The sequence below is a fragment of the Mobula hypostoma genome, chromosome 1 (assembly GCF_963921235.1).
Source record: "Mobula hypostoma chromosome 1, sMobHyp1.1, whole genome shotgun sequence".
NCBI lineage: Eukaryota > Metazoa > Chordata > Chondrichthyes > Myliobatiformes > Myliobatidae > Mobula > Mobula hypostoma.
Window position 1 is genome coordinate 197,301,782 of NC_086097.1, and position 21,324 is coordinate 197,323,105.

Sequence of the window (21,324 nt, forward strand, 5' to 3'; positions counted from 1 at the left end):
TGCACCATTATTCCTAGATCGCTCTGTTCCACTGCATTCTTCAATGCCCTAACATTTACCATGTATGTCCTGTTTTGATTAGTCCTACCAAAATGTAGCACCTTACATTTTTCAGCATTAAACTCCATCTGCCATCTTTCAGACCACTCTTTGAACTGGCCTAAATCTCTCTGCAAACTTTGAAAACCTGCTTCATTATCCACAACGCCACCTATCTTAGTATTATCTGCATACTTACTCATCCAATTTACCACCCCATCATCCAGATCATTAATGTATATGACAAATAACATTGGACCCAGCACAGATCCCTGAGGCACACCACTAGTCACCGGCCTCCAATCTGAAAAACAGTTATCCACCACTACTCTCTGGTGTCGCCCATCCAGCCACTGCTGAATCCATTTTACTACTTCAATATTAATACCTAATGATTGAACCAACCTTCCTAACCAACCTTCCGTGTGGGACCTTGTCAAAGGCCTTACTGAAGTCCATATAAACAACATCCACCACTTTACACTCGTCAACGTTCCTCTTCAAAAAATTCAATAAGATTTGTCAAACATGACCTTCCTTGCACAAATCCATGTTGATTGTTCCTAATCAGACCTTGTCTATCCAAATGATTATATATACCATCTCTAAGAATACTTTCCATCAATTTACCCACCACTGACGTCAAGCTCACAGGCCGATAATTGCTCGGCTTACTCTTAGACCCCTTTTTAAACAATGGAACAACACGAGCAATACGCCAATCCTCCGGCACCATCTCGGTTTCTAATGACATTTGAAATATTTCTGTCAGAGCCCCTGCTAATTCCACACCAATTTCCCTCAAGGTCCTAGGGAATATCCTGTCAGGACCCAGAGACCTATCCACTTTTATATAGACAATTGACAATAGATGCAGGAGTAGGCCATTTGACCCTTTGAGCCAGCACCGCCATTCACTGTGCTCATGGCTGATCATCCACTATCAGTATCCAGTTCCTGCCTTATCCCCATAACCTTTGATTCCGCTATCTTTAAGAGCTCTATCCATCTCTTTCTTGAAAACATCCAGAGACTTGGCCTCTGCAGCCTTCTGGTGCAGAGCATTCCATACATCCGCCACTCTGTGGGTGAAAAAGTTTTTCCCCAACTCCGTTCTAAATGGCCTACCCCTTATTCTTAAACTGTGGCCTTTGGTTCTGGACTCACCCATCAGCGGGAACATGCTTCCTGCCTCCAGCGTGTCCAATCCCTTAATAATCTTATATGTTTCAATAAGATCCCCTCTCAGCCTTCTAAATTCCAGAGTATACAAGCCCAGTCGCTCCAATCTTTCGACATATGACAGTCCCGCCATCCCGGGAATTAACCTTGTGAAACTACGTTGCACTCCCTCAATAGCAAGAATGTCCTTCCTCAAATTTGGAGACCAAAACTGCACACAATACTTCAGGTGTGGTCTCACCAGGGCCCTGTACAACTGCAGAAGGACCTCTTTGCTCTTATACACAATTCCCCTTGTTATGAAGGCCAACATGCCATTAGCTTTCCTCATAGCCTGCTGTACTTGCATGCTTACTTTCAGTGACTGATGTACAAGAACACCTAGATCTCATTGTACTTCCCTTTTTCCTAACTTGACTCCATTTAGATAATAATCTGCCTTCCTGTTCTTAGCACCAAAGTGGATAACCTCACACTTATCCACATTAAACTGCATCTGCCATGCATCTGCCCACTCACCCAGCCTGTCCAAGTTACCCTGCATTCTCGTAACATCCTCCTCACATTTCACAGTGCCACCCAGCTTTGTGTCATTCCTTAAAAGCTCCAGTACTTCCTCTTCTTTAATCATCATAGCTTCCATAACTTCCCTACCCGTTTCCCTTGTCTTACACAATTCAATATCCTTCTCCTTAGTGAATACCGAAGAAAAGAAATTGTTCAAGATCTCCCCCATCTGTTTGGCTCCATACATAGCTGTCCACTCTGATTCTCTAAGGGACCAATTTTATCCTTCACTATCCTTTTGCTATTAATATAACGGTAGAAACCCTTGGGATTTATTTTCACCTTACTTGCCAAAGCAACCTCGTATCTTCTTTTAGCTTTTCTAATTTCTTTCTTAAGATTCTTTTTACATTCTTCATATTCCTCGAGCACCTCATTTACTCCATGCTGCCTATATTTATTGTAGATATCTCTCTTTTTCCAAACCAAGTTTCCAATATCCCTTGAAAACCATGGTTCTCTCAAACTTTTAACCTTTCCTTTCAACCTAACAGCAACATAAAGATTCTGTGCTCTCAAAATTTTACCTTTAAATGACCTCCATTTCTCTATTACATTCTTCCCATAAAACAAATTGTCCCAATCCACTCCTCCTAAATCCTTTCGCTTCTCCTCAAAGTTAGCCTTTCTCCAATCAAAAATCTCAACCCTGGGTCCAGACCTATTGTTCTCCATTACTATATTGAAACTAACAGCATTGTGATCACTGGACTCAAAGTGCTCCCCAACATCAAACCTCCATCACCTGACCTATCTTATTCCCTAACAGGAGATCCAAGACTGCCCCTTCTCTCGTTGGTACCTCTATGTATTGCTGCAAAAAACTATCCTGCACACAATTTACAAACTCCAAACCATCCAGCCCTTTTACAGTATGGGCTTCCCAATCTATGTGTGAAAAATTAAAATCTCCCACAATCACAACCTTGTGCTTACTACCAATATCTGCTATCTCCCTACAAATTTGTTCCTCCAGTTCTCGCTCTCCATTTGGTGGTCTATAATACACCCCCATAAGAGTTACTACACCTTTCCCATTCCTCAATTTTTTTTTTATAATTTTTTTTATATTTATATCAATATGTGTAATAAGAATCAAACTATTAACCAAACTAAACAGTATATCAATAATAATAATTTTAAAAAAACTAAATGTTAAAGCTATTTTATTTGGAAAAAAAAGGAAAAAAGAACCCCTGCTAACTTAAACAAAAAAAACCCCAGCTAACAAACAAAAAAGAAACGAGAAAAAACACCGATTTGGGGCAGAAACCCGGAGCTATATGCCATACAAGCTTCTATAAGAAAAGACATCAATCCGCCAACCAAATCCATTTACCCAAGAATCAGAAGGGAACCATCTTAATTAACTCAAATCAAATGATAGTAGCAGGCAAAAGAGCCCCACCTTTTCTCAAAGTCAAATCGAGGATCAAAAGTTCGACTTCTGATTTTTTCCAAAGTAAGACATAACATCACCTGAGAGAACCATTGTATCGAAGTGGGAGCAGAAGCATCTTTCCATTTTAATAAAATAGTCCTTTTAGCCAATAATGTAAGAAATGCAATTACATATTGATCTGATAATGAAATACCATGAATATATTGAGGAGTTATACCAAACAAAACTGTCAATTTATTAGGTTGTAAATTAATTTTTAAAACTTTAGAAATTGTAGAAAAAATAGATTTCCAAAACTGTTTCAGTGCAGAACATGACTAAAGCATATGTGTCAATATAGCTATCTCAGTTTTACATCTATCACACTGACTATTAACATTAGGAAATATTTTAGACAGTCTCTCCTTTGTCAAATAATAACGATGTACAATTTTAAATTGAATCAAAGATTGGCGCAAATCGAAGAAGAGTTAACCAGCTTCAAAATTCGCAACCAATCCTCTGTTATCAAGGTCATGTTAAGCTCTCTTTCCCAATCTTGCTTAATCTTAAATAGAGGATAATTATCCTGTTGTAATAGTAAATTATAAATTTTCCCAATAAAACCTTTCACTAAAGGGTTGATTTTTAAAATAGTGTCTAACAGGTTAGAATCTTGTATATATGGAAAATTACTTAAATATTCATGTAAAAAAATGCCTGACCTGAAGATATTGCAAAAAGTATGAGTATGAAAGAGAGTATTTAGTTACTAATTTCTCAAAGGACATCAATTGGCCTTCCTGAAACAAATCCATAAAGGAAAAAATTCCTTTATTCCTCCAAAGAGAAAAGGTAGGATAACTAAGTGAAGGTTTAAATAAATAGTTTCGATAAATTAAACTAAGAAGGTTAAAATTTTTTAAGATTAAAAATCTTACGAAACTGGTACCAAATTCGTAATGACTGCTTAATCATATGATTAATATTTAAAATAGAAATTTTGGCTAGTTGTACGGGTTAAGAAGCTCCTAATAACGAATTTAAGTAAAATTGTTTCACAGCTTTCAATTCCAAGTCAACCCATGGTGGACGTTCATTTTTATCGGTCCAATATAACCAAGAACACGCATAGCGTATATTAACCGCCCAATAATACATTCTTAAATTAGGCAAAGCAAGACCTCCATCCTTTTTTAATTAAATGACGTTTTCCAATTCTTGGTCTTTTATTATTCCAAACAAAAGATGAAATAATAGAGTCAACCTGATCTAAAAACTTCTTGGTTAAAAAAAAAAGGAATATTTTGAAATACATATAAAAATTTTGGTGAGATTATCATTTTAACTGCATGAATTCGAACAACTAACGAAAAGTGTAAGAGGATTCCATCTGGAAAATAATTGTTTCATAAAATCCACTGAGGGAACTAAATTAGCTCTATAAAGGTCTCCATAATTTTTGGTGATGATAATACCTAAATATTTAAAAGAATCCGTAACTTTAAAAGGAATATCATCATATATAAAAGCAGAATCATTTAAATGAAATAATTCACTTTTATGCAGGTTTAATTTATATCCTGAAAACTTTCCAAATTCATTTAATAATTTCAATAAACTAGGAATAGATTCTTCAGGATTCGAAACATAAACTAAGAGATCATAAGCATAAAGGGAAATCTTTTAAATAATCCCATTTATGGAAATTCCTTGAATATCCTTAGCTTAATGAAGTGCAATGGCCAAAGGTTCCAGCACCAAATTGAATAACAAAGGACTTTACGGACATCCTTGTCTCGTACCCTGCAAAAGTCGAAAAAAGGGGGATGTACAGTTATTAGTAATCACAGTGGCAATACGGCTTTTATATATCATTCTAATCCACTTATTAAAATTAGTACCAAAGCCAAATTTCTCTAAAACGTTAAATAAGTATTTCCATTCAACTCTATCAAATGCCTTTTCAGCATCAAAAGAAACAACACATTGGGGAGTTTTCGAGGGGGATGAGTGTATAACATTTAACAGTCTCCAAGTATTAGAAAAAGAATAATGGCCTTTTATAAAACCTGTTTGGTCCTGAGAAATAATTTTAGCTAGTATATTCTCCAACCGATCCGCCATTATTTTTGAAAGAATTTTGGCATCTACATTTAAGAATGAGATAGGTCTATATGAAGCACAATCCGTAGGGTCTTTATCTTTCTTAAGAATTAAAGAAATAGAAGCTTCATAAAATGTAGAAGGTAACTCTCCTAACAAAAAAGAATCTTTAAACATTTCCAACATGTAAGGAATAAGCAAATCTTCAAATTTTTATAAAGTCCTACAGAAAAACCATCTAGTCCAGGAGCTTTACCAGATTGCGTTGAAAAAATAGCTTTCTGAATTTCTCTTTCAGTAAAAGGAGTATCAAGAATTTGTTGATCTTCAGCAGATACTCCAGGAAAATCAATCTTTTGTAAAAAGGCATTCATTTTAGAAGGATCAGCTGGAAACTGAGATTTATAAAGTTCACTGTAATGGTCTTGAAAAATTTTATTAATATCTTCATAGTTACAAGCTAAACTACCATCTCCCTTACGATTTTTAAAAATTTGTCTTTTAGCTCTAACTGCTTTTAGTTGGGATGCTAGTAGCTTATTACTTTTATCTCCAAACACATAAAATTGACTTTTTAATTTAAGCAAATTTCTTTCAATTGGATAAGTTAAGCTTAAAGGTGCATGATCTGAGACAGAATAGCATCATATTCACATTTCTGGACTTTGAACAAAAATCGGAAATCAGCTATAAAATAATCAATTCGTGAGTATTTTTTATAGACATGTGAATAAAAAGAATAATCTCTATCATTAGGATGTAGATTTCTCCAGATTTCTATCAATCCATAATCAATTAAAAAGGAATTAGTAAGTGATGCTGAACAACTCGGAAGCTGCTGATTGGTTGAACTCTTGTCAATCAAAGGGTTTAAACAACAGTTGAAGTCACCTCCCATCAGCAGCATATATTCATTTAAGTACATTTTTTAAAAAAGGATCATCTACATTAGGTCCATATAGATTAATCAAGACAATTTTTCTATCACAGATTGTTCTTTCGATAATTAAAAGTCTACCATTGATATCTGAGACGATATCTTCTTGGATAAATAAGATATTAGTTTTAATAAAAATAGATTCTCCCTTTGTTTTATTTTGATAAGTAGCATGATATTGAAGGCCCTTCCACGTTTTAAAAGATCTATTTTGATCGCCCATTCTGATATCTGTTTCTTGAACAAAAATTATATCGGGCTGGAATCGATTAATAACTTTAAAAGTCTTCTTTCGCTTAATAGGGTGATTCCAGCCATGTACGTTCCAACTAATAGGGTTTATCTGTTTAATAACCATAGAATATTGTTTTAAACACGAAAATACACGCATACTATCGTGAGCTAATCAAAAATGGCGGTGATGAATATAACCATATCGAAAACACGCATGCTCCAGAGCTCTATAATGGGGAAAAAACCTGAAAAAGAAATCCTATAATAAACCCCAAAATGAAAAAAAAACCCAAATCCTCCCCCCATCCCAAAAGGTAGAAATCCGGCAAAAAGGAAAGAAAAAGCCGGAATGCCTCCCCAAAGAAAAGAGAAAAGAAGAACTCTGCATGCGACTCCATATAAATAGTGATTTAAAACTTTTTCTCCCAATTCCCCCCCTCCCTTTTACAAAGAAATCACGTGACCCTAACATAAGAAAGCTCAGCAGAGAAACAGAAAAAAGATGTTTAAAGTTAATTATTGAAAATAAACTAGGAATGCAAAAACAGTCTCCTGAGGTGTCAAAACAACGCTATTAAACCTAATACATTCTCACACAAGAAAAAGACACCATTATTCCTTTAGCTTAACACTAAAGCTAATTATCTATTCTAAACACTCCAGTATATAAGAAAGAGTCTATATAAGCTATGAAAGCTATCACTTAATTAATAAAAGAAAAGAAAGAAGCAGATAATCAAGCCAGTTAATAATCTGTCCATTGTGTTAGTTCACTCCATATACCAAACAGACTTCAAAAAAGTCATTCGTTAGTCGAACCAAGAAGTTCACCTCTTCTTTAAATAGTTCAATGATCAAAGGAAATCTTCAGCATATCAAAAATCTTCAAAGCCTGCTTTCTTTCAGAAAATTATTCAGCAACCCAAATATTCTTCATGCGTCAGCCAACTCCACGACAGTTAACAAAGTCCAATGCTGCTTGGGAATCCGAACACACACAAGGTGTAGAATCTTTAGGAAATAATTTTAATCTTGCGGGGAAGCGAAGCAATGGAAAAAGTCCCTTTTCATAAGCAGTTTTCACCGCTGGGACAAATTTGATCTGCTGTTCCATAATTTCCCGTGGATAATCTTCGTAAAAACGGATCTCGGAACCGTTAAATTAAAAAAAACTCCGTTTCCTTTCATATTTTATGATATGGTCTTTAACTTTAAAGCGAAGAAAGTTGACCAAAATAGGGCGAGATTTACCTGAGGTCTGAGAATTTGATATGAAAATTCTGTGAGCTCTTTCAATATCAGGAAGTTGAGGAAGAATATCTGGAAACAAAGATTGAAACAAATTGGCAAAATAGTCCAATAAATTCCCACTCTCAGAACCTCCCTTGAGTCCGATAATTCGTATATTATTCCGACGAGACTTCGCCTCTAAATCGACAATTTTATGTTCAGCCTGTTCCAGGCAGGTTGAAATATCCACAATCTGACATTTCGATTCTTTAAACTCAGTATTCAAGGAAATAATGTTTTCCTCAATAGTCTGAAAACTCTGTTGGAATGACTTCAACTCAGAAGTGTTATTGTCTATTTTGTTGTCGAGAGCCATCAACGCATGTTCCAAACACTCAGCCCAGACAGGCATATCTTTCGATTTTTCTTTCAAAGTTTTTCCCTTTCCATTGCTGGATTCAAAAGGCAACTTTCCACTTCTTAAAGGATATGACATATTGATAACTATTTCCTTCTAAGATCCGAGAAATAAAAGTTAAAAATTCAAGGGTTAAACTGGGGAAGCGGAGGAATTAAATGCAGCTGCAAAATTTATGTATTGCTCCATCGAGCCGCAGGCGGAAGTCCCTCAATTCCACCCAAATATACTCCCTCGACGAGCCCTCTAATCTATCCTGCCAGAGCACCGCTGTACTATTTTCTCTGACAAGTAATGCAACACCTCCCCCTCTTGTCCCTCCGATTCTTTCTTTTTAAATATTTTTATTAATTATTACTGAAAATCAACAACAGAGAAAAATACATCAAAATAATCAAGACAACATATCCATATGTAGAATAAGAGTTAAACTATCAACCAAGCTGAACAGTATATCAATAATAATAAAAAAAAACAAGATGTTAAAGTTTTTTTTATGGAAAAAAGAAAGAAAAAAAGAACCTCTACTAACTAAAACAGAAAAAAAACCCTAATAACAAAAAAAAGGGGAGAAAAGTCCCATTTGGAGCACAAACCAGGAGCTATACGCCATACAAGCTTCAATTAGAAAAAAGACATCAATCCGCTAACGAAATCCACATACCCAAGCATCAGAAAAGGACCATCTTTATTAACTCAAATCAAATGATAATAACGGGCAAAAGAGCCCCACCTTTTCTCGAAGTCAAATCTGGGATCAAAAGTTTGACTTCTAATTTTTTCCAAACTAAGACATAACATCACCTGAGAGAACCATTGTATCAAAGTGGGAACAGAGGCATCTTTCCATTTTAATAAAATAGTCCTAGCCAATAATGTGACAAATGCAATTGCGTATTGGTCTGATATAGAAATACGGTGAATATATTGAGGAATTATACCGAACAAAACTGTCAATTTATTAGGTTGTAAATTGATTTTTAAAGCTTCAGAAATTGTAGAAAAAATAGATTTCCAAAATTGTTTCAATACAGAACACGACCAAAACATATGTGTCAATGTAGCTATCTTAGTTTTGCATCTGTCACACTGACTATTTACATTAGGAAATATTTTAGACAATCTCTCCTTTGTCAAATAATAACGATGTACAATTTTAAATTGAATTAGAGAATGACTGGCACAAATCGAAGAGTTAACCAGCTTCAAAATTTGCAACCAATCCTCTGTTATCAAAGTCATGTTAAACTCTCTTTCCCAATCTTGCTTAATCTTAAGTAAAGGATAGTTATCCTGTTGTAATAGTAAATTATAAATTTTCCCAATAAAACCTTTCACTAAAGGGTTCATTTTTAAAATAATGTCTAACAGGTCAGAGTCTTGTATATATGGAAAATTACTTAAATATTCTTGTAAGAAATGTCTGACCTGAAGATATTGCAAAAAATGTGAATATGCGAGAGAGTATTACTAATTTCTCAAAGGACATCACTCGGCCTTCTTGGAACAAGTCCATAAGGAAAAAATTCCTTTATTCCTCCAAAGAGAAAAGGTAGGATCACTAAGTGAAGGTTTAAATAAATAGTTTCGATAAATTAAACTAAAAAGGTTACATTTTTTAAGATTAAAAAACTTATGAAACTGGTACCAGATTCGTAATGATTGATTAATCATAGGATTTATAATTGTCCCTCCGATTCTATACACCTGAAGCAATTAAATCCAGGAATATTTAGTTGCCAATCACAACTCTCCTGTAACCATGTTTCACTAATAGCTACCACATCATACTTCCAGTTATCAATCCATGCTTTAAGCTCATCCACCTTTCTTATAATGCTCCTAGCATTAAGATAAATGCATTTAAGAATTTTTCCACCTCTTACTCTCTGTTTATCACTAACGGTGCAAACAACTTTACTATTTTCTTTTTCTTCCTTCTTCCCTACATCTGTTCCTACACTGTGGTTCCCCCCCCCCCGCCCCGTATCTAGTTTAAATCCACTGGAGCCTCTCTAGCAAAATGGATCCGAGATATCGCAGACCCTGGCACCAGGGAGGCAACAGACCATCTGGCATTCTTGATCTCTTCCACAGAACCTCCTATCTGTCCCCCTAACTATCAAGTCCCCTATCACTACTGCCCTCCTCTTTTCCCTCCTTCCCTTCTGAGTTGAGGGTCCCATCTCAGTGCCAGAGATGCAACCACTGCACGTTGTCCCTGGTAGGTCGTCCCCATCAACAGTATCCAAAACAATGTACTTATTATTGGTGGGAACGGCCATAGGGATGCTCTGCTCATTCTGTCTATTCCCCTTCCCTCTCCTGACAGTCACCCAGCTACCTGTCTCCTGACTCTTAGGGGTGACTATCTCCCTGTAACTCCTCTCTATTTCTGCCTCTGCTTCTCGAATGATCTGAAGTTCATCCAGCTCCAGTTCCAGTTCCCTATCTCGGGTTGTCAGGAGTTGCAGCTGGATGCACCTATCGCAGGTGCAGTAATCAGGGACGACTGTGCTCGCTCTGACTTCCCACATCCTGCAAACAGAGCACTCAACTGCCTTAACTGCTGCCTCCATTACCTACTCCTAAGGTAATTAGATTTATTAAAGGAACTTACCCAACCTTACCTCACTTGGAGTGAAGCTGTTCCTCAGCCTCTGCTCGCCGAAGCCTTAGGAGCCAAAGTCTTCCTACTCTGTCTTCCTCTACTCCGTCGCCCGCTGAGTTAATCTGCTGTCTTTTAAATACTCCCGCTGCCTCACGGGCCGACTTACATGTGCTTGCGCAGTCCTGCCCTGTTCAACTGCCGAAGAGAACCTAAGTAAACAACATGTACTAATGCAACAGGATGAGCAATATACTATTAAAATAGTATTATGCAATTTTGCACGTGTGAAAACAGAAAGAGACTGTTCGGAAAAAGGGTTAGGAATGTTATGGAAGTCAGAAACCAAAGGTGTACTAAAGGTTGATGGGTGGCAAGATGTAGAGGAAGTGTAGGAAGTGCAGGAAGTGCAGTAGTAGCAATTTTGTGCTGCTCTTAGTTTTGTTTCTCTCCCCCTAGTTTAAACTTCAAATTTAAAATTTTTATTTGCTGATTCTTGAGGGGGAACAATATGTCTATGTCTACGAGGAGTGGGAAGAACTTGTCTGATCCTAGTGACAAAGGTAATGGGAAAGGAAAGATGCAAAAGGAACGATCTGATGAAATGCCACCATGGGCTGAAGATATCATTCGGACACTGAATTCAATGAAAGATCAGAATGGGTCAATTAAAGACCAACTGGAAAAGAATAGTAATGAAGTGAAGTCATTTCTGGGAAAACTTAAAGACTTGGAAACTCAAGTTATTACACACGAAGAGGAATTGAAGATAACTAAGCAAAAATCATTTGAAGCTACAACTCGTTTGGAAAGATATCAAAATAAGATTATAGACCTGGAAACTAGGTCTCGCTGAAGGAATATACGAATTGTTGGACTGCAAGAAGGAGCTGAAGATGGAGATTTAACTGCTTACTTTGGTAAGCTTTTTCATACTTTATTTCCTACCATATTATCACAGCCGCCTACTATAGAAAGAGCACACAGAGCTTTTACTTCGAAATTTAAAGATCCAAATAAACCAAGATCTGTTTTGGTTTGTTTTCATCACTTTAAAATTCAAATAATACAAGCAAGAAAACAGGAAGTTTTTAGATTTAAGGAATCTGAGCTCCGTTTTCATGAGGATTATCCGAAGGAGGTAATGGAACAAAGATCAAGATTTGCTCTGCTAATGAAACAGGCATGTGATAAGAAACTGTTTCCTTCTTTGCGTTACCCGTCAAGAATTAAAGTTTTTCCTCCTAACTCTCCTTCTCGTACATTTTTTGATCCAAAAGCCGCACTGAAGTTCGTTCAAACTATACCTGCCGCTGCTACCAAATGAACTATCTGAAAGGTTGTTTGGTATTTGTATATTATTGGCATTTCTGAAAGAAGATTTATGAAGGTTACTTGGATATTTCATTGAGAGTCTACTAAAAGAAGATAAGGAGATTTGTTCATTATTGCATATTACTTTTTTTGGAAAGAAGATCTATGGTTCAAGTATGACTGTTTAAATAGTTACTGGGATATTCGACTGAGAAAAGAAGATAAAGGGACTTGTCTCTTTACCTAATATCTGGTTTGATGTTTTTTTTTGATTTCTTTCTTAATTAACTAACTGGTAATTTTTCCTACTAATGGGGCTTTTTATATATGTAGGGGAGGGTTCAATTACTTATGATACTATTAATTGGTATTTTTGAAAATTTACTTGGGTTAAATATGCTGTTAAATTTTTTTCTGCTTTATTATAGCGTCTTATAACCGAATTTAAAGTATTTTTTTAGGGATTTAATGTTAAATTTAAAAATGGCGCTGGTTTTTCTTTTTAAGAGATAACATTATTTGGTTCTTTCTTATCCAGCTAAGCTTAAAAAACAGACTAAAGCAGAATTAGATAAGATTTCAAAACAAATTAAAGACTTAGAAAATATTTATGCAATTTCCCCTATTATTGATTTATTCAAACAAAGGGTGGAACTTCAACACAATATAACCTATTATTAACTCATCCCATTGAAGGCTATTTGCTTAAGTTAAAGAGCAAGTTTTATATGTTTGGAGATAAAAATAATAAACTGCTTGCATCTCAATTAAAAATGGCTAGAGCCAAAAGGCAAATTTTGAAAATTCGTAGGAAAGATGGTGCCTTGGCTTGGGAATATGAAGAAATTAATAAGATTTTTCTAGATTTTTATACTGAGCTTTATAAATCTCAATGTCCAGTAGATTCTTCTGAAATGAATGCTTTTTTTTACGAAAGATTGCTTTTCCTAAAATTTCTGTTGAGGATCAAAAAACTCTTGATGCGCAAATTACTGAAGCCGAAATTCATAAAGCTGTTTTTTCAGTGCAATCTGGTAAGGCCCCTGGACTTGATGGCTATTCTGTAGAATTTTATTAAAAAAAAATTTGGAAAATTGCTTTCTCCGTATATGTTGAAAATGTTTAAGGATCCTTTTGTGAAAGGTGATTTACCCTCTACTTTCTATGAGGCTTCTATTTCTTTAATTCTTAAAAAGGATAAAGATCCTACTGACTGTGCCTCATATAGACCTATTTCATTATTGAATGTCGATGCTAAGATTCTGTCAAAGGTAATGATGAATCGGTTGGAGAATATTTTGGGTAAAATTATTTGTAAAGATCAAACAGGCTTTATAAAGGGTCGTTATTCTTTTTCAAATGTTCTGAGACTACTTAACATTATATATTTGTCCTCTTCTGGATGACGGCGACGAGTCGGAGGCCTTCCCAGTGACAAATGGCGTCAAACAAGGCTGCGTTCTTGCCCCAACTCTGTTCAGTATGGTATTCTCTGCTATGCTGACAGATGCCTTCTGTAACTAACGGCAGGTTGTTCAACCTTAGGTGCCTGCAGGCAGTTACAAAGGTGCGAGAGACTGTCATCAGAGACTTCTTGTTTGCTGATGACTGCGCACTCAACGCCAGCACAGAACAGGAGATGCAGCGTGAAATGGACTGCTTCTCACAAGCCTGCGACAACTTCGGTCTCACTATCAGCACCAAAAAGACTGAAGTTATGTACCAGCCTGCCCCAGGAAAGCCATACCAGGAGCCGCGCATCACAGTGAAGGGCCAGAACCTCCAGGCAGTCGACAACTTCACCTACCTGGGCAGCATACTCTCTCGCGCAGTGAACATAGACGCTGAGGACAACAACAGGATTGCCAAAGCCAGCGCCGCCTTTGGGAGACTCCGTGAGAACGTCTGGGAGCGGAAAGGACTCAGCCTTACCACCAAGCTGAAGGTCTACTGTGCAGAGGTCCTTACCACCCTCCTTTACGCCAGTGAGACCTGGACTGTCTACAGCAGACACGCCAAACAGCTCAACCACTTTCACCTGAGCTGTTTCCGCAGACTCCTCCACATCAGGTGGCAGAACAAAATCCCGGACACGGAAATTCTGGAACGAACTGGGCTCTGCAGCGTCTACACCCTCCTGCTGAAAGCCCAAGCCAGGTGGGCTGGACATGTGATCAGAATGCCAGACAGCCGATTGCCTAAGCAGCTGCGGTATGGAGAACTGTGTCAGGGCAAGCTCTCAGTCGGGGGGGCAGAAGAAATGTTACAAAGACTGCCTCAAAGCGTCCCTCAAAGGCCTGGGTGTCGACATCAACATGTGGGAGACGCTTGCCCTCGACTGTCCAGCTTGGTGCAGCAAGATCACCACAGGAGCCCGTGCAGCTGAAGTCAGGCGCATCATCAAGGCGCAACGAAAGCGTACTGTGCGCAAGGCCCGAGCAGCATCCACTGCCACGACAGCACCCACCCACTTGTGTCCCACATGTGGGCGAGCCTTCAGGGCCCGGTTTGGCCTCATCAGTCACCTCCGGACCCACAGCCACCAATCTCCCATTTGACTTTGAAGCCATGGTCATCTTCGACTACGAAGGACGAACAACAACAACATTCGTCCTCTTAAAACCCCACAATGCGTCGTCTCTTTGGATGCTGAAAAAGCGTCCGATCAAGTCGAATGGAAATATTTATTTAATGTTTTAGAGAAATTTGGCTTTGGTTTTAATTTTAATAATTGGATTAGAATGATATATAAAGCTCCTATTGCTACTTTTATTACTAACAACTGTAGGTCTCCTTTTTTTCAGCTTTCACAGGGGACAAGACAAGGTTGTCCATTAAGTTCTTTGTTATTTAATTTAATGTTAGAACCCCTTGCTATTGCTATTCGTGAAACTAAAAATATTTATGAGATTTTTGTGAGTGAGACCATTCATAAGATTTCTCTTTTTGCTGACGATTTATTAGTTTATATATCTAATCCTGAGGAATCTATTCCTGCCTTGCTAAAATTATTCAATGAATTTGGAGATTTTTCAGGATATAAAATAATTATTAGTAAAAGTGAGTTGTGTCCTTTAAATGAATCTGTCTCTATACATGATAATACTCCTTTCAAAGTCACGGATTCTCTTAGATATTTAGGTGTTATAATCACCAAAAAATATAAGGATCTTTATAAAGCCAGTTTTGTTCCCTTGGTAGACTCTGTGAAATATTTATTTAGTAGATGGAGTCCACTTACATTTTCACTTGTCAGTTGCATCCATATAGTGAAAATGATGATTTTACCAAAATTTTTAGACTTATTTCAGAATATACCTGTTTTTTTGATTAAGAAGCTTTTTGTTCGGATTGATTCTATTATTTTATCTTTTATTTGGAATAATAAAAGACCAAGAATTAGTAAATGTCACTTACAAAAGTTGAAAAAGGATGAGGTCTCACTTTGCCTAATTTAAGAATGTATTACTGGGCTGTAAATGTGCGATACATGTCCTTTTGGTTATATTGGGTTGATGAACGATCGGCCAATTTGGGTAGACCTGGAATTGAAAGCTGTGAAACATTTTTATTTAACCTTGTTATTGGGAGCTTCTTTACCTATACAATTAGCTAAAGTTGCTAATTTAAAGTTATTCCCTGTGATTAAGCATTCCTTACAAATTTGGCTCCAGTTCCACAATTTTTTTAATCTTAAAAAATTTAAACTTTGTAGATTAATTTATTGAAATTACTTTTTTAAGCCTTCTTTGAGTAATACAATTTTTTTTTACTTCAGAAAAATAGAAGTATTAATTCTTTTTTGGATTTATTTAAAGAAGATGGATTGATGTCTTTTGAACAATTAGTTGATAAATATTCTCTTTCATACTCACACTTTTTGCAATACCTTCAAGTTAGACATTTCTTACAAAAATAATTTGTCATTTTCCTTACATATTGGATGCTGACCTGTTAGATACTATTATGAGTATGGACCCTTCGATGAAGGGTTCTATTGGAAGAACTTCTAATTTACTATTAAAATGGGATAAGCGTCCTTTATTTAAGATTAAACAAGATTGGGAAAAGGAACTCAGTATGACTTTTAAGATGGAGGATTGGACGTGGATTCTGAAGCTGGTTAATTCTTCTTCAATCTGTGCTAGTCATTCACTGATTCAATTTAAAATTGTACATCGTTACCATTTGACGAAGGAGAGACGGTCTAAAATGTTTCCTAGTGTTGATAGTTATTGTGATAGATGTAAAACTGAGATAGCTACACTGACACACATGTTTTGGTCTTGTTCTATACTGGAACAGTTCTGGAAGTCAGTTTTTTCGACAATTTCTAAAGCACTTAAAATTAATTTACAACCTAATAAATTAACTTTTTTGGAATAATTCCTCAAAATATCCATGATATTGCTCTGTCTGACCAACATGTTATTGCATTTGTTACATTGATAGCCAGAAGAGCCATATTGTTGAAGTGGAAGGATACATCAGCACTCACTTTGTCACAATGGTTCTCTCAAGTGATGCTATGTCTTAGTTTGGAGAAAATTAGAAGTCAAACTTTTGAATCTATATTTGATTTTGAGAAAAGATAGGGTTCATTTGCTTGATATTATCAATTGAGTTAATTGATAGATTTCCTTCACGATCTAGTTGTAAATTTTTGGTACTTTTTTTTTCTTGCTGGCGGTTTGATGTTTATCTTTAGAAGCTTTTGTATGATGCATGGCTCCGGGGTTGAACACCTAATAGGGTTTTTTCCCGCACTTTTCCTTGCTTAGTAAGGTTTCTTTATTATCACTAAAATCTTTTCAGTCTTTAAAATGTTTTTTTTTCTTGAGACATTGTAAGTGTTGCTTACTTCGATGTACTCGTGTTAATTTTGGATAATAATAAAAAGATTTGAAAAGAAGTGTAGGAAAGCAAGCAATTTTAATCCACAAAGTTTATTTAATTTCTTTATCAGCAAAGGTACATGTATTCAAGCCCATGATCCTGCTTGAATTTGGCAGCTTTTATTTTCAGTTTACCAGATGTTAAGTTTGAACTTTGGTATGGTTTAGTCAGAAAATAAATCGGTCTTTAAAAAAGTCTTTGCTTACATAACGTAAGTAGATAGTTGGGTGAGTGAGTGGGAAGCTTTGCAGTGGGTGATTGCAGGAGGCAATTTAAAATGTTAACATATTACATGTCAGTTCTTGTGCATCATTGAAAAGTAAGGAAGAATAATGACTAATATGTTTAGGTTGTATTGCCTATTTGTCTGTGTAAATGTTCATAAAAATTAATAATGTGTAGTAATGTATTTGGGAGAAATGTACATAATTCGCAACCACTGACATTGAGTTGGGGTTTCACTTTGAGGCTGGTCTGATGTAATGTTATTACATAAAGGTTTTTAGCGTAAATTTGTGTTTGGATTTTGAAGTTCAATAAAATGTGTTATGGGTCTCATTAAACATAAAACACCTCACTTCATTTTATTTGCAAAAGCCTAAAATATGAAAAACATTGTGGTTCAACTAGTCTGTAGTATTATCCATCTGTACAGGCGTGTAGTTGTTACCACATTCACTATCTGCAGGAGTATGTTGTTCTGACTACATTTCCCATTCTGCCACTGTCTCCCTTCATTACTGTTTCTTAATTCATCCTTCAAGCTTAATCCTGAAAGTTTGTACTTTACGCTGCCATCATTAGCCCATGAATTATACAATATTTTTAATGGTCTTGCTGGAACAATTGAAGAAATATCTCTTGGTTTGATACATAAATTGAGTTTTGTATCCTTGTATTTTTGATGCCAATGGGGATTGTAAGGCAAAGATAATGAGAAACAAAGTAGTAAAGTTCACAACATACACAAAACGCTGGAGGAGCTCAGCAAGTTGAGCAGTGTCTCTGGAGGGGAAAAACAGTTTGCTTTGGTTTGAGACCCTTCTTCAGGACTGGAAGGGAAGGAAGCAGAGCCAGAGTAAGGTGGTGGGATGAGAGGAAGGTGTACAGCCTGGTAGATGGTGAAACCAGGTAAGAACGGGGGAATGAAGTAAGAAGCTGGGAGATGATAGCTGGAAGAGTTAAGGGGCTGGAGAAATCTGATAGGACAGGACAGTGGACTATGGGAGAAAGGGAAGGAGGAGTAGCATCAGATGGACAGGTGAGGTGAAGAGGAGGAGTGAGAGGGGAACCAGTACAGGGTATGGAAAAAGAGGGTAGGAGGTAGGGAGAAGAGAAATTACTAGAAGTTAGAGAAATTGATATTTAGGTAATCAGTTTGGAGGCTACCCTGATGTAATTTGAAACGTTGCTCCTCTAACCTGAGTATGGTGTCATCATAGCAGTAGAGGAATATATGGACCAACATTTGGGAATGGGAAGTCAAATTGAAATGGTGTCCATTGGGAAATCTTGCCCTTTGCAGTGGATGGAGCTAAGGTGCTTGATAGAGTGAGAGCAGAGAATGGGGAGGAGGCTGGTGGGGGGAGGCAAAGATGTGCTTAATGGGAGGATTCATTGTAGATGGGAAAGTTAATGAAAATGATGTGCTGGATATGGATGCTCATGGGTGGTAGGTAATGCAAGGGAATCCTTTCCCTGTTATGGTAGAAGGAGGATAGAGTGAGGGCAAATGCATGGGAAATGAAGGAAATGGTAGTGAGGGCCCCATCACTAATGGTTGATGCAGTGGAGACAGAGAAAATGGGAATGGGGGATATCATTTTTACAAGTGACAGAATGGGAAGAGGTATACTCAAGCTAGGGCCTATGCTTACATCTTGGGTTTGGAGAAAGTGGGGAAAGCTGAAAGGTAAATTGGTGAGAGTAGGAACCAGTTCTGCCAGGCAGAGGAGGGTTCTTGTTAGATTTGTTGTCCAGAAAGAAGCAGTGAGCTTAAGGCCATTGTAATATGGGATAGGAATGTATATGGAGTGAACATCCGTAGTGGAAATGAGGCTATCAGGGCCAGTAGAATTTAAAGTGATTGAAGTGATGGAGAGCATGTTAAGTGTCACAGATGTGAGTTGGAAGCGACTGAACCAAGGAGGACAAAATCAAATACAAATATGCGGACACAAATTCAGTGGGGAAGGAACAGACAGAAACAAAGGAACTACCGTGACATTTAGGTTTGTTGGTCTTGGAGTAAGAAGTAGAAACAAGCAGTATAGGGTATTGCAACTGAGGGCAGTGGTAGTAGATGGGAGATCTCCAGAGGTGATGAGCTTGATGATCATGTGGGAAACAATGGCCTGATGCTCCTTAGTGGGGGATCTGTTCGAAGGGTAAATAAGGTGTCTGAGAGTTGCTGTCTGGCCTCAGAAGGTAGAGGTTAGTCTGTCAGACTACAACAGCACCTCTCTTGGCATCAGGTTTGATGGTGAAGTTGGGATTGGTGCAGAGAGAGTTGAGGGCAATGAATTCAGAGGGGTGAGGTTTGAATAGGAAATATCAAAGTGAAATTATGCTTTTGAAATTAATTTGCTTTCCTTTTTAAAGCTTTTAATTTTTAAGTGTTTTACCAGTTAATTATTTTACATTTTTAAAATTCTAATTTGTTTATTTCTATTAGATTTAATATCTTTGAATATCCATGATACTGAAATATTAAAAACAATCAATCACAGCACTTCAAGCTGGCAAAACTGCTAGCTAATGGTCTATCAGGAGTGTTTCAAGCACTAAGCTTTCTCACTGCACCACCTGGGAGAATGTTCTTGATAAAAGCATCATGTCGGACTCTGGGATATAGAGAAGTGATTAATTTGTGTCTCTGCCTCTGGACAAGTTAAATATAGGGTGTGCATTCTTGGGTAGAGGATAGGGCCTGATCTGGTATAGTGAACTGTTGAATAGCATTTAGTGAGGAGTAAATTTGCTAATATCACTTAAAAGAAGTGCCTTTAGAGTGACTTCAATTTAACAATGATTTGATAATGTAAAGATGAACCTAAATGTGATCATTTTGTGCAATTTTGTCAATTGTAATAAGTTTTTTAACAAAATTGAAAGCTATTCCTGTCAGACCAGTCTAATTTTAGTTTCAGAAATATAATTTGGTTGGTGGAATATTTCAAAATCTATGCATAAAGTATTGACGTTCAGTGATGCCAATATATTGTAATGAAAATGTTTAAATTCAGAAATACTTACTCTAAATTAATCCTTCCACTTATTGAAGCTTTTCCATCCCTCTGATTTTTTTTTATATAGGGATTATTGGTATCTGGTGTTGAATTTGAATCTCTCCCAGCTGCCCTTTCTCTTCCTGCTGAATCTGGACTATACCCAGTGACACTAGTGGGTGTTCCTCGTACATCAGGACAGATAAATGTAAATGGTAAGCATTTGTCTAAAGAATGTTTAAAAGCAGCTAGAAGATGTAGCATAAAGATTGCAGTTACTTAATGTATTTGGCATGTATTAATGCTAAACGTAAATATTCCATTTCTTTTGTGTTTTGTAAGTTATGCTTTTAAATTTGTAAAGATGGGATTTGATTTCATGAGGATCATTGAACATAATTATTCCTAGTTTCATTTTTTAAAAAAGAATCCTAACACATGGGAATGGCTATTTTCCTTCAAGAAATAATAATTAAGCTAGTTGGTGAGAAACTTGTTGACGTATATTTGAAGAATTTAAGAGAAAAAGTTTAGGGAAAAGATGCTGGCATTATCAATGCATCTTCACTATTTATTGAGCTGCATTAAGCAATAAAAACAGTATTTTTTTTCCAGAGTAATGTCAAGATTGAAAGTTCTCTCAGGCCCATCAATACTTTATTTCTAATAATTTAAAAAAAGCAGTAAAGGGTTGTGGATGAAAATGCCAAAATCCCCCTGGTATGTATATTCTCTCCTCAAGGGTTCTGGCATTTTCTGAATTGCCTACAAGAAGTATTACACCAAGATAAGCTTTGATTAATTTAAATGTTATTGGCAAGTTAGAGTTCCTTTCTTAACATGAAATTGTAGCTCTCAGTGCCATCTGGTTACTAGAAACCAATTGTGTTGCATGGTAATGCAGTTTGAGACGAACCCAGAAGTTATTCCTTTCAGGGTGGTGATCATGTCAGAAAAGTTGTCCTGTGAGCACTTTGTTCAGGAGTCCAATCCCTTAAGGAGTAGGAGAAAAAGGGAATTTGCTCCTAGATCAGTTGACCTTTGTAAAGCCTTTCTGAGGCACTGGTAAGGCCTCACTTGGAGTGTTGTAAGAAGTTTTGGGCCCCTTACTTAAGAAAGGATGTGTTGACTTTGGAGAGGGTTCAAAGGAGGTTCATAAAAATGATTCTGGGATTGAAAGGCCTG

General features: G+C 36.7%; 1 protein-coding gene across 7 annotated transcripts in view; it reads left to right on the plus strand.

Moving 5' to 3' along the window:
• Window positions 1-21,324, plus strand: part of trappc9 (trafficking protein particle complex subunit 9) — a 749,291-nt gene that overhangs the window by 114,368 nt on the left and 613,599 nt on the right. For all 7 annotated transcript variants that reach the window (XM_063062835.1, XM_063062851.1, XM_063062844.1 and 4 more), the window contains one exon: window positions 20,228-20,354. In XM_063062835.1, the coding sequence (XP_062918905.1) occupies window positions 20,228-20,354 (127 nt within the window). The remainder of the gene's footprint in view (window positions 1-20,227; window positions 20,355-21,324) is intronic.